The 14,100-nt window shown below is 41.6% G+C and overlaps 1 protein-coding gene across 14 annotated transcripts in view; it reads left to right on the top strand.

The window, feature by feature from the left end:
• NUMB (NUMB endocytic adaptor protein) overlaps positions 1 to 13,206 on the top strand; it is a 203,041-nt gene extending 189,835 nt beyond the window's left edge. For 6 of the 14 annotated variants that reach the window (XM_043556539.1, XM_043556544.1, XM_043556541.1 and 3 more), the window contains 5 exons: positions 3,364 to 3,568; positions 5,458 to 5,751; positions 7,465 to 7,614; positions 10,089 to 10,235; positions 11,138 to 13,206. In XM_043556539.1, coding sequence (XP_043412474.1) covers positions 3,364 to 3,568; positions 5,458 to 5,751; positions 7,465 to 7,614; positions 10,089 to 10,235; positions 11,138 to 11,853 — 1,512 coding nt within the window. In that variant the 3' untranslated portion in view covers positions 11,854 to 13,206. The remainder of the gene's footprint in view (positions 1 to 3,363; positions 3,569 to 5,457; positions 5,752 to 7,464; positions 7,615 to 10,088; positions 10,236 to 11,137) is intronic. The other 8 variants (XM_043556547.1, XM_043556550.1, XM_043556553.1 and 5 more) reach the window with 3 other exon arrangements.
• Positions 13,207 to 14,100: the final 894 nt, after the last annotated feature.

Below are 14,100 nucleotides of genomic sequence, written 5' to 3'. Positions count from 1 at the left end.
TGGAAAAAGAACAGCAAATAAAACCCAAAACCAGCAGAAGACAGGAAGTAATAAAGATTAGAGCAGAAATTAATGCTATTGAAACCAAAAAAAACAGTAGAACAGATCAATGAAACCAGAAGCTGGTTCTTTGAAAGAATTAATAAAATTGATAAATCACTAGCCAGTTTGATCAAAAAGGAAAGGGCCCAAATAAATAAAATCAAGAATGGAAGAGGAGAGATCACAACCAATACAGCAGAAATAAAAACAATAATAAGAGAATATTATGAACAATTATATGCCAATAAAATTTGGGCAATCTGGAAGAAATGGACAAATTCCTAGAAACATGTATACTACCAAAACCAAAACAGGAAGAAATAGAAAATTTGAACAGACCCATAACCAGTAAAGAAATCAAATTAGTAATCAAAAATCTCCCAAAAAACAAGAGTCCAGGGCCAGATGGCTTTCCAGGGGGATTCTACCAAACATTTAAGAAAGAGTTAACACCTATTCTCTTGAAGCTGTTCCAAAAAATAGAAATGGAAGGAAAACTTCCAAACTCTTTCTATGAAGCCAAGACCAAAGACCCCAATAAAATGAAGAACTATAGACCAATTTCCCTGACGAACATGGATGCAAAATCCTCAAGATATTAGCCAACCAGTTTCAACAATACATTAAAAAAATTATCCACCACAACCAAGTGAGATTTATACCTGGGATGTAGGGCTGGTTCAATATCCACAAAACAATCTGTGATTCGTCACATCAATAAAAGAAAGGAAAAGATCCGTGTGATCCTCTGAATAGATGCAGAGAAAGCATTTGACAATATACAGCATCCTTTCTTGATAAAAACCCTCAAGAAAGTAGGGATAGAAGGAGCGTACCTCAAGATCATAAAAGCCATATATGAAAGACCCAACGCTTGGGGTGCCTGGGTGGCGCAGTCGGTTAAGCGTCCAACTTCAGCCAGGTCACGATCTCGCGGTCCGTGAGTTTGAGCCCCGCGTCAGGCTCTGGGCTGATGGCTCAGAGCCTGGAGCCTGTTTCCAATTCTGTGTCTCCCTCTCTCTCTGCCCCTCCCCCGTTCATGCTCTGTCTCTCTCTGTCCCCCCCAAAAAATAAATAAACGTTGAAAAAAAAAGAAAGACCCAACGCTAACATCATCCTCAATGGAGTAAAACTGAGAGCTTTTCCCCTAAGGTCAGGAACATGACAGGGATGTCCACTCTCGCCACTGTTATTCAACATAGTATTGGAAGTCTTAGCCTCAGCAATCAGACAACACAAAGAAATAAAAGGCATCCAAATTGGCCAGGAGGAGGTCAAACTTTCACTCTTCGCAGATAACATGATACTCTACATGGAAAACCCTAAAGATTCCACCAAAAAACTGCTAGAACTGATTCATGAATTCAGCAAAGTTGCAGGATATAAAATCAATGCACAGAAATCAGTTGCATTCCTATACAACAATGAAGCAACAGAAAGAGAAATCAAGGAACCGATCCCATTTACAATTACACCAAAAACCATAAAAAACCTAAGAATAAATCTAACCAAAAAGGTGAAAAATCTATACACAAAACTATAGAAAGCTTATGAAAGAAATTGAAGAAAACACAAAAAAATGGAAACATATTTCATGCTCCTTGATAGGAGGAACAAATATTAAAATGTCAATACTACCCAAAGCAATCTACATATTCAATGCAATCCCTATCAAAATAACACCAGAATTCTTCACAGAGCTAGAACAAACAATCCTAAAATTTGTATGGAACCAGAAAAGACCCTGAATAGCCAAAGCAATCTTGAAAAAGAAAACCAAAGCAGGAGACATCACAATCCTGGACTCCAAGCTGTATTATAAAGCTGTAATCATCAAGACAGTGTGGTACTGGCACAAGAACAGACACTCAGATCAATGGAATAGAATAGAGAACCCAGAAATGGACCCACAAACGTATGGCCAACTAATCTTTGACAAAGCAGGAAAGAATATCTAGTGGAATAAAGACTGTCTCTTCAGCAAGTGGTGCTGGGAAAACTGGAAAGCGACATGCAGAAGAATGAACCTGGACCACTTTCTGACACCATACATAAAAATAAACTCAAAATGGATGACAGACCTGAATGTAAGACAGGAAGCCATCAAAATCCTCAAGGAGAAAGCAAGCAAAAACCTCTTTGATCTTGGCTGCAGCAACTTCTTACTCAACACGTCTCCAGAGGCAAGGGAAACAAAGGCAAAAATGAACTATTGGGACCTCATCAAAATAAAAAGCTTCTGCACATCCAGGAAACAGCAAAACTGAAAGGCAACCGATGGAATGGGAGAAGATATTTGCAAAAGACATATCAGATAAAGGGTTAGTACCCAAAATCTATGAAGAACTTACCAAACTCAACACAGAAAAATAATCCAGTGAAGAAATGGGCAAAAGACACAAATAGACACTCCTCCAAAGAAGACATCCAGATGGCTATCCGACACATGAAAAAATGCTCAACATCACTCATCATGAGGGAAATACAAATCAAAACCACGGTGAAATACCACCTCACGCCTGTCAGAGTGACTAACATTAACAATTCAGGCAACAACAGATGTTGGCGAGGATGCGGAGAAAGAGGATCTCTTTTGCACTGCTGGTGGGAATGCAAACGGGTGTAGCCACTCTGGAAAACAGTATGGAGGTTCCTCAAAAAAATTAAAAATAGAACTGGGTGCAACTACCACCTAGAAATTGCACTACTAGGTATTTATCTAAGGGATACAGGTATGCTGTTTCAAAGGGGCATATGCACCCCAATGTTTATAGCAGCACTATCAGCAATAGCCAAAGTATGGAAAGAACCCAAATGTCCATCAATGGATGAATGGATAAAGAAGATATGGTGTATATATATACAATGGAGTATTATTTGGCAATCAAAAGAATGAAATCTTGCCATTTGCAACTACGTGGATGGAACTAGAGGGTATTATGCTAAACAAAATTAGAGAAAGACAAATATCGTATGACTTCACTCATATGAGGACTTTAAGACACAGAACAAATGAACACAAGGGAAAGGAAGCAAAAATTATATAAAAGCAGGGAGGGGGACAAAACATAAGAGACTCTTAAATATGGAAAACAAACAGAGGGTTACTGGAGGGGTTGTGGGAGGGGGGATGGGCTAAATGGGTAAGGGGTATTAAGGAATCTACTCCTGAATCACTGCTGCACTATATGCTAACTAACTTGGATGTAAATTAAAAAAATAAAATTTAATTTAAGAAAACAGACTTATTTGTGGTCCAAGCTTATTTGTAATTGTACTGTAACTCTAAAAAAGTTTTTTTAAACCTTCTGTTATATACAGGGTGAGAGATTGAGTCATGCAGTAGGCTGTGCATTTGCAGCCTGTTTGGAACGGAAACAGAAGCGGGAGAAGGAATGTGGAGTGACTGCTACTTTTGATGCCAGTCGGACCACTTTTACAAGAGAAGGATCATTCCGTGTCACAACAGCCACAGAGCAAGCAGAAAGAGAGGAGATTATGAAACAAATCCAAGATGCCAAGAAAGGTACAATCTGTTCTATTACAATTTATGTTTATTTAAGCCATTTTTCCCAGCAGGTTAATATTTGGAAGCTCTCAGGGGCAAGCTTTCTCACAAAGAGAACTCTTAGCAGTATATGAAGACTTTAAGAGCAAAGCTGAAAACCTAAACAAAGGCCTTTCCTTTACAGTAAGTGGTTTAGTGGCTTCCAAAGTATTTACTCTTTCCATTACCAGAAGCTGTCTGAGGAGGCTGAGAGTGCAGCTGAAGAAGCTGCAAAGACATTACCCCCCGTGTTTAAAAACAAAATTGGGGAAATCTACATCCTGGAACAGACTTCTAATTTTGATGTATCTGATCTCTGTGAGAGGTACATGCTACCAAGGACCTACATTCTTGAAGGAAGAAGTACAAGTTGCAGGTTTAGGCTACAAAGGACCCACTGATGGTGATGCTAGGTACAAATGTGGGTAGACATTTCACAGTGATGTTGTTCTTATTAGATTATTACTGTGTTTTAGTGCTTTAGTGAAAAAAGTCCATAGAAGCTAACCCCTCTTTTTCCCATAGCCAAATTTTAGTGTGTGATTTTGCAAAGTGTGATTTTTTTGCAGATACACATGGCAGCATAGCAGAAATACCTGTGCGGACAATTCAGGTCACTCAGAAGTCTCTTGTGTAAAGTTGGGTTTGAGTGTATTGTAAAACTAAATGATAGGGCTTGGGGGAAAATGCTTTGCATTCTTGTGTGCAGCTAGAGTTGAAACCCACAAGGAATATTTTGGAATTAAAAAGTTCAGTATAAATATACAAGATTTGATAAAAGTCTTGCTCATTTTTTACTGTATGCTTTTAGTTCTAAACCAGCCACTAAAGAATGCCATTCATTGAATACTGACCCAAACAACTCTAATTCTTAAGGTTAAAAAAGGGTTCACATTTTATTTGAAATTAAATTCTTGATTGTGAATTTTTTTTTATTTCTTATAAACATTTGTGCCAGAATACCAAGGAATAAAATACCATGCTGTTTTTATCAGAAAATTTAATATGCGTAGCTATTATTTAGTGTGCTACAGTGATTTTTCAGACTGGAAGCATATTCTTTAATACCATCAAATAATACTCTTGGCTACACACAGCAGCTGCCAAAGTGGTTGAGTCTAACATCTAGAGCATTATGAGGGGAGGCAGGTAGAGATTTACCACATTCAGAATGGGACTCAGCTGGTACTTACATGGAAATAGTTTTGTATTTAGGTATAATCCAGTTTAAACTTTTACTTATGGGGGTGCCTGGCTGGCTCCGTTGGTGAAGCATGCAACTCTCACGGTGGTGAGTTGGAGCCCCATGTCGGGTATAGATTTAAAAAAAAAAACTTTAAAATTTTGCTTCTGTATGCTTTTATTCAAATGAGACACAAATGCACATTGTGATTTAAAGACTGCCTTTTGACATTCTTTAATATCTAATCAAACTTACACTTGTTTAGACCTTTCTGACTCTGCCACTTCCAAAGTCCTCTCTCCCAAAAAACAAGCAAACATTGAAAACTATGAATCATCATTCTATAAACGATCTCACATTAGGAGTTCATAGGTGCTGGGTGTTTTGTTTTTTTTTTTAATCTTGGTCAGTGTCTTAAAGAAAATCTTAAGTTATGAATCATTGCATGAGAATCAAAGATCTGATATTTGTGTCTTAGTAGATATATCATGTGACACGTAGTAGGATATTAAACCTTTTATTTGTCTGAAACGTAGGAGATCTGAGCCCTGCTTGTAACCTGCCCTTTAAGAGACTTTGGGAAGCAGATGGGTAAAAGGACATAAGAAGGTTTTGAGTTCCTTGACTGTATAAGCCGGAATTATTTGAAGACTGCTAAGGTCCTCTTTCTCTTGACTTTCTTGAGCTGAAACAGATAAGACAGCTGTCGGCTCATCAGTGGCTCCTGGCAACACTGCCCCATCCCCATCCTCTCCCACCTCTCCCACTGCGGATGCCACTGCCTCTCTGGAGACGAACAATCCTCATGCCATCCCACGCCGGCATGCGCCCATTGAACAACTTGCTCGCCAAGGCTCTTTCCGAGGATTTCCTGCTCTTAGCCAGAAGATGTCACCCTTTAAACGCCAACTATCCCTGCGCATCAATGAGTTGCCTTCCACTATGCAGAGGAAGACTGATTTCCCCATAAAAAATGCAGGTAATGCAGCATCCACCTGACTCATAAGTGCTTTGCACTGAAGCACTATCGTTATTTCCAGTGGTAACACTAAACCCATCAAACTAGCCACCCTCTCTTCTGAGCCTGGTTGATGGTTGTATGTATCTTGTGTCATTTCCCATTGAGAGAAAAGTAAGGTTCATGGAGAGGGTCGTGAATCCTTCATTTCTCTTCAACAGATAGGTATCAGAGCCATGATGGAAATTCCTACACTGAGCTACAAGGTTTGTGATTTGTCCTGATGGAAGTGTGCTACCTCTCAGCCAACCTGCTTCCAAACATCAAGGGTCTCGAGTTTCCATTCTAATCCTGCCATTTGGGACCCAACAGAGAATTAATTTAAAAGGCTTTGGAAACACATCTATTCAAATAGCATTACTCTCAGATGTACCAGAAGAAATGGATAAGTGCTCATTGTCCTTGTGGCTGGTTGACTCCGTACAGAGGAAACTCAAAACGGGTCTCCTGTTTAAATCAAAAATCTGTTTTTCATCAGAGACAGTGAGCTTGCTCACATATATTCATTACCTTTCAGAACTGCCACACAAGCCTTTGTGTGGCCCCTGTACAGCTGAGCCAGCCCTGGTAGCTCTATCCTCATCGTAAGATCCAGAGCTAAAGTGTCAGATCTGGTCAGTGCTTTTATTGGGCTCTATTTTACTTCACTCTGAGACATGACAAGCCAGTGCTATAACAGAATATGAGGAAGACTGTTTCAATAAGACACTCCCAGTGATGGTATAAAAGTCCAGAGTGTTAAGTTCTTTTGACGGATGAAAGGAGGCCTAAACAACAGTTGGACTGGATGATTACTGAGGGTCTTTCCAGCTCTCAACACCTATAAAAATGGAAACTCCAGATGCTTCTAATACCTTGTCTTCAGTCGTCTTCTGGAGCAGATGGGAAACAAAAAACATTCTTTTCATAGTTGAGCAAACCAAAGGTTCACCACACATTATCAGCTTCCCCTGTGACAGAAGTATCCTTATCTCATGGTTCGTGGGTTCAAGCCCTGCGTCGCACTCTGTGTTGACAGCTCAGAACCTGGAGCCTCTTTCAGATTCTGTGTCTCCTTCTTTCTCTACCGCCCCCCTCACACTCTGTGTGTGTCTCTCTCTCTCTCAAAAATAAACATTAAAAAAAATTTTTTTTAAGAACAAAGCCTATAGAGTCCTGGATTTCAGTTTACTTTTTCATGTTATCACAGTTCACATACTTGCTACTTCAGGAAAAAAAAATGAGTGATGATATTATTGTAGCTTATTACAGAGAGAAGGACTAAGCTGCCACTGGTGCCCCTGATTTTAACCCATCTTCTGATAGAGTTACTAAGTGGCTCCAGAACTCTATGCAGATCACAGCCTTGGGAATTAGTTGGAAGGCAAACAGGTTGCAGATGTCTTCCAGAAAAATGTAGCTAACTGACACAAAAAAAGAATACCAACTTCTCAGTAGTTTCACACAGGAAAGGAAATAAAGAACTGGGGATTTGCAGGGAGGAAAATAGTCCTTAGTACATAAATTGTTGACATTTTATACTAAATTTTTGAAGCTGCTTTTATAGCCCCACTTGACAGTTGAGACTTTTCCTTTCGCAAATAAGGGATGTGTTATAAAATGCCACCTTGTGTCATACTGTTACATTTCAGGATCAGTTTTTCTGTCTGGAACCATTTTCTGTTTGCCTTGCAGTGCCAGAAGTAGAAGGGGAGGCAGAGAGTATCAGCTCCCTGTGCTCACAGATCACCAATGCCTTCAGCACACCCACGGAGGATCCCTTCTCATCTGCCCCAATGACCAAACCGGTGACAGTGCTAGCACCACAGTCTCCTGCCTTTCAAGGTTGGTGCCCTCTTAGCCTGCTCAGCTGTTCTCTGTGAAGCTTGTACTTTCATGGCACAGCTCACTCACTCTCGGTGGGCATTCTGAGCTTCCCAAGAGCTGGTCGGACCTGTTAATTTCCCTGTTGGATGATGTCTCAGATTTGTTAATTCCCCTTTTCCACAATGTCTTTGTGCTTTGTTCCCGCTCCTTTTTCCTAGAATGTCTGCATTCATCACTGCATGTACCTTTCTGTCTTTGATCCCATTCTGTTAAGAGCTTCTGTAGTCCCAACCCACTGCTTTACTTCCCACTTAACTATTCAGAGTATCCAGCCAGTTCTCCAGAAGCAGCAGTCATCAGAGTTGGTTCCAGCGTATGCTTTCTTTAGCAGAGTGGCTCTCAACCCGAGGCAGTTTTGCCCCTCTCAGGGAAAATTTGGCATTCATTGGTGACATTTTGGGGTGTCATAAGCTGGTAGGGAGTAGCTGCTATTGTCATCTGGGCTGAGGCTAGGGATGCTACTAAACATCCTTCAGTGCACACAATGGCAGCCCTCACAGCAAGGAATTTTCTGGCCCAAGTTATCAGTAGTGCCAAGGTTAAGAAGATTTGGATTCACCTCGTCTCCATCCTACCACAAGAGGCTCATAAAGAAAAAGGCACTTCTTTTGGCTTCTTAGTTCATTTCATCTTCTGTAACAAGTGTCCTAAAATTTACCTTTGTAAAGGCATTGAGGACTAACTAAAAGTTGTTGTTTCCAGGATACTGAGTTAATACTTGGTGTTGACTCTGAAGTCAGCAAGGAGTCTATATATAACTTAAATAATAGACTTTTAGAATTTGAACTCTTTTTTTTTTTAACGTTTATTTATTTTTGAGACAGAGAGATAGCATGAACAGGGGAGGGGCAGAGAGAGAGGGAGACACAGAATCTGAAACAGGCTCCAGGCTCTGAGCTGTCAGCACAGAGCCCGACGCAGGGCTCGAACTCACGGACCGTGAGATCATGACCTGAGCTGAAGTCGGACGCTTAACCGACCGAGCCACCCAGGCGCCCCTAGAATTTGAACTCTTACAATCGCCATTTCTTCATTTCTTTTGAGAAAGAGCTCAAAACGGGGAGACAGTACCCCACTCCTTTCTGAGGAAGCTACCAATGCTTTTCCTTCAGAGAGTCTCTTTTAAAAACAAAAACAAAAAAATCTGTTATAATCATGTGCACCAAATGGCTTTTCATTTCATCTAACAAATGTTTATAATACCAACGATAGGCACAATTTATGGAGCAGATATTAGCACAGTGCCTGCCACATCATGATGAGGACTCAGCATTTTCTCATTTAATCCCCACAACAACCCTTTGAGGTAAGCAATACAAATCAGGAAAATGAGGCTCAGAGAGGTTGAATAAATTTCCCAAATTGCACAGACAGGATTTAAACCCAGGTCTTTCTGAATATCGTTACTGTTACGTTCCGCTACCTATCTCTGAATTTACAGTGCCTATTTACAATGGGATGTACAAAACTAATAGAACGTAGTCCTTTCCCTGCCCACAAGCGGCTCCCAGTCTGAGTGAGCTAGTCTTTTAAGACAAGCCCTGGGGTAAGTAATACCGATGCCATAAGCATGGTTGCCCATCTTAAAGAGGGAGTGATTGAAGTATAGGGCAGGGGAAGGTGCTTGCTCCATACTAACTATGATAGAGAGCTGGGATAAGGAATAGAAACTGATGGAAAAGATGTCTGGAGTAAAGGAGCAAGGATTAAGAGATTTTCATAAAGAGAGACAGGAAAGAATAGTAGTGCTTTGAGATATTATGAACATTACTGAGGGAAAAAAACTTCAAAGAGATGAAAGTAATTCTGTAGCGAATTAAACATTAAGCAAATGAAAATATAAAAATTTATTAAGCAAATGAAAATATATACCAAATTTGTTTTCTCATTTGTAGTATGAGGATACCAGCCTTATGGGATTTTTGAGAGAATTAAATAGGATGATGAATGCTTAAGTACTGTTAACATAGTGTCTGGCACATCATAGAGGATCATTATATTTAACCCATTGTTATTGTTGGCATAATTTGATCTTTTGGAAAAGTGGTAGGAGAAGGAAATGCTTTATCTACATCTTATGCCAACGGCTAAGCTATACCTAGAATTGATTTTTGCTGCTTGTAAGACAGAGCAGCTCTGTTCAACTTAATTGGAAATTGTTTCTCTAGGCTTCATTCCCTCTCTCCCTGTTCACATATTTTCCTAGAACAGTCATTTGACTTTTTTATCAGTATAGCTATTTTAATTACCTCTAATTCCCTCTTTGCCCAAAGGTTTGTGTATCCCTTGCAAGATGGCATGGTTATCCCAACACCAACTTTTCTGTCTTATCTGTTCCACCGTTATCGCACATCGGCCTGACCGAGCTCCAAGGGGTCACCCATTCACCCTGCATGAATTAACTCCATCGATGTTGTCTGCTCCCATTGTAGCTAATGGCACTGACTCAGCCTTCCATGTGCTTGCTGCTAAGCCAGCCCATACTGCTCTAGCACCCGTAGCAATGCCTGTGCGTGAAACCAACCCTTGGGCCCATGCCCCTGATGCTGCTAACAAGGGAATTGCAGCCACACGTTCGGGTAAGGTGGCCATGGGTGGTGGTGAGGATTCTGGGATCAGATAAGTGACGCCGATTCAGAAATCAGCCATTTACCCAAGTGGGAACCGGGGAGGAATCCTTTCAGGAAAAGTGTGTTCCCTCCTGGAAATAAACTATTAGGAAAGGATGGTGAAGGAGAGGAACTCAAGAGATTAGACTGATAGTTTCTAGGGCTACAGAACACAACTACCCCTTAGAACTTTCACAAAATACAGATTCCTGGGCCCAACCCTGAGCTGACCACTGGATTTGGAGATAAATGGATATGCCCGTAACAAGGGTGGGAACCTTGCCTCTTACAATGGCAGGCCTACAGAAAAAGCTTTGTTTTTTGCTTTGCTTTACTTTCTAGTTTTTCTGTAATGAACATTTGTTAACTATAAAATCAAAACAAATTTTAATAGTAATAAAGGCAGTTCACCTGAAAGATAACATGTCTCTCGAAGCAAGACAGGGGCCACAAAGTACAGCACCATGTCCCTGGTTATTTTCTTTTTATTCTGTTAGAGCAAAAGGTGAATCACCTTGGGCTCTTTAGAGCATGTGCAGGCCAATTTCTGTAGCACGGAGGAGCCACAGCAATAGGAAGGGGTTTCAGATGCCAGCCAGCTGCCTTAGTTCCATGGAGTCTGAGCCCTATCTAGACAGCTCCTCAGTGTGGCTGCGATAGCAGCATGGTCTGACAGGTTTCCTTTGTCCTAAAGCAAAACCTCCTCAGCTGGTAATAGAGACTTTTCTCACACCTGCTAGAACTACAAAGTGTCCCATTAGGGGCATTTGTTCCACATGTTAGGATCATTCAGGTAACCAAGGTTACCAGGTAAGGAAGGAAGCCCCTAACGATTCTGATTCTTTTGTCTCTCTTGATCTCATTGGTTTCAGGGACCGAGTGGAGTCAATCTTCTGGTGCTGCATCTCCAGGTCTCTTCCAGGCTGGTCACAGACGCACTCCCTCTGAGGCTGACCGCTGGTTAGAAGAGGTGTCCAAGAGTGTCCGGGCGCAGCAGCCCCAGGCCTCAGCTGCCTCTCTGCAGCCAGTTCTCCAGCCTCCTCCACCCACTGCCATCACCCAGTCAGCGCCATCTTTCCAAGGGAATGCATTCCTCACCTCTCAGCCCGTACCAGTGGGTGTGGTCCCACCCCTGCCACCAGCCTTTGTCCCTGCCCAGTCCTATCCTGTGGCCAATGGGATGCCCTATCCAGCCCCTAATGTGCCTGTGGTGGGCATCACTCCCTCCCAGATGGTAGCCAACGTGTTTGGCACTGCAGGCCACCCTCAGGCTGCCCACTCCCATCAGTCTCCCGGCCTGGTCAAGCAGCAGACATTCCCTCAGTATGAGACAAGCAGTGCTACTGCCAGTCCCTTCTTTAAGCCTCCTGCTCAGCACCTCAACGGTTCTGCAGCTTTCAATGGTGTAGACGATGGCAGGTTAGCCTCGGGAGATAAGCACACAGAGGTTCCTGCAGGGGCCTGCCCGGTGGATCCCTTCGAAGCCCAGTGGGCTGCATTAGAAAGCAAGTCCAAGCAGCGTACTAACCCCTCTCCCACCAACCCTTTCTCCAGTGACTTACAGAAAACATTTGAAATTGAACTTTAAGTAGTCTCTATGGCTTATGTATTTTGCCCATACTTAGGCAAGGGCAGGGGCAGAGGTCAAAGAAGCAAAGGGAACTTTGTGTTCCCAGTCAGTATACTTTTCACTAATCCCAAAGGTCTTAAGGAGCATGTCCAGGCACAGAGTGCTAGGAGAGGTGATTTTGAAAAAAATGGAAGAAACATTCCTAGAGAAGAGTTGTCTTGCAGTTGGGCTAAAGAAGTCAAGGAAATGTTGCCCTCTGTCCCCCTCCTACTCCCTCAGCCCCTTAATAATCTCTGGCAGCAGAGAGGCAGAGTATCTGAACAGGAATCTGTATTCAAAGCACATTTACTGGAATATAAAACACAACGGGAAGCAAAACAATCACCCTTCATTTTTCAGGCCATTCACCTGCCGCCTCTCACTGGCCTGTCTTAGAGATCAAGAACATGGTGGCCTGTGCTTGGGCTGGGGACGAGAGGCAGGCCGTGCTGCCAGAATTCCCAGGAGGGCACAGCAGCTGCCCAACAGAGCTATATTTTAGGGGTAAAGTTGAGCTTCCACTTTGAGTAAGAATAAATATTATAAATATATATCAAAAAAGCCAAAATCTTTATTTTTATGCATTTAGAATATTTTAAATAGTTCTCAATATTAAAAAGTTGTATGAGTTGTAAGTAATCTTGCCAAAGGTAAAAGGGTTAGCTGTAAGAAATTGTACATAAGATTGATTTATCAGTGATGCCTATTGATGTGGAGAGAGGAGAGGTTGGGAGTTGCAGATGGGATCCCTATTACTTGGTATCATTCGTTGTAAGTAGCACCTTGCAGCAACAATCATGCGTATGACCAATACAGTCCCTAGGTGGTAGTTTTAACGAAAATGAAAGAGCAGTATTGTCCTGGTTTTAAACCTGTGATGAAATCCTAATGTCATTTTAATGGAATCAGTCTGAATACATTCTACAGAGAATACGTATTTTCTTTTATATACTGCTGCAGTTTCCTTATGTTAATCCTCTACTTTTAACACTAAGGTGACAATGACTTAATCATATCCATGGACGGGAGCACAGGTTACTGTGTTGATTTGTCATGTGGGTCTCGGGTTTTGTTTTGTCCTTTAGATTTTGTCCCCACCAGCTTTGTGGGGATGGAGATTCTGGTTTAATAGCTGTGTGTGAGCCGGTCCCCCCAACTTGTGGTGAGAGCATCCCGTTGCCAGTTGTAGCCACTTGACCTCTGGTAACGACGTGAGATCCCATCTCATTTTTACTTTTGAACGTTGGCCTTACAATCAAATGTAAGTTATATATATTTGTACTGATGAGAATTTATAATCTGCTTTAACAAAAATAAATGTTCGTGGTAGAAGCTTTTGCCCCTGAAGGGCTGGTCTTTCCCCTTTTCTTTATTAGTAAATGTGTTTTAGTTCTTTTTGGTCTGTTCTTGCTCCATTCTGCTGAACTCCAGTTTGATGTCTAGAAAATCTTTTATTGGGACTTTTTTTTTTATTGAAGTATAATTTGCATACAATGTTAACTTCAGGTGTACAACATATTGATCTGATAATTGTATACATCACACAGTGCTCACAATAAGTGTGGTCACCATCTGTCACCACACATGTTATTACAGTATTGTTGACTACATTCTCTCTGCTATACCTTTCATCTCTGTGACTTACAACCGGAAGATTGTACCTCTTAGTCCCCTTTATCTATTGTGCCCATCAGGACTAGTCTACTCTTAAAATTCACTTTTGTATTTATACTTTAGGCTTTGGTTGATCCTAAGCATATCTCTGATGTCAGATCCTTACTGCTCAAAGTGTGGTCTGGAACAAGAGCATGGACTTCACCTAGGAGTGGAGATACAGAATCTCAGCCCCACCTCTGACCCCCCCTACCTAGTAATCAGAATCTACATTGGAACAAGATTCACATTCTGAGAAGGCCCTGACTGAAGCAGTGAATCTCAGCGTTGGATATGTATTAGAACCACCTGGGAAGCTTTTAAAATTCTCATGTCGGGGAGCAGGTGGGGACCCACATTCAGGTATTTTTTATATATATATTTATTTTTGAGAGAGAGAGTGCAAGTGGGCAAGGGGCAGAGAGAGAGAGAGGGAAACACAGAATCTGAACCAGGCTCCAGGCTCTGAGTTGTCAGCACAGAGCCTGATGAAGGGCTCAAACTCACAAACTGTGAAATCATGACCTGAGCCGAAGTCAGATACTTAACCTGACTGAGCCACCCAGGCGCCGC

This window comes from Prionailurus bengalensis, chromosome B3 (assembly GCF_016509475.1).
Source record: "Prionailurus bengalensis isolate Pbe53 chromosome B3, Fcat_Pben_1.1_paternal_pri, whole genome shotgun sequence".
NCBI classification, from domain to species: Eukaryota; Metazoa; Chordata; class Mammalia; order Carnivora; family Felidae; genus Prionailurus; species Prionailurus bengalensis.
This window is presented reverse-complemented; position numbering and strand designations above follow the sequence as displayed.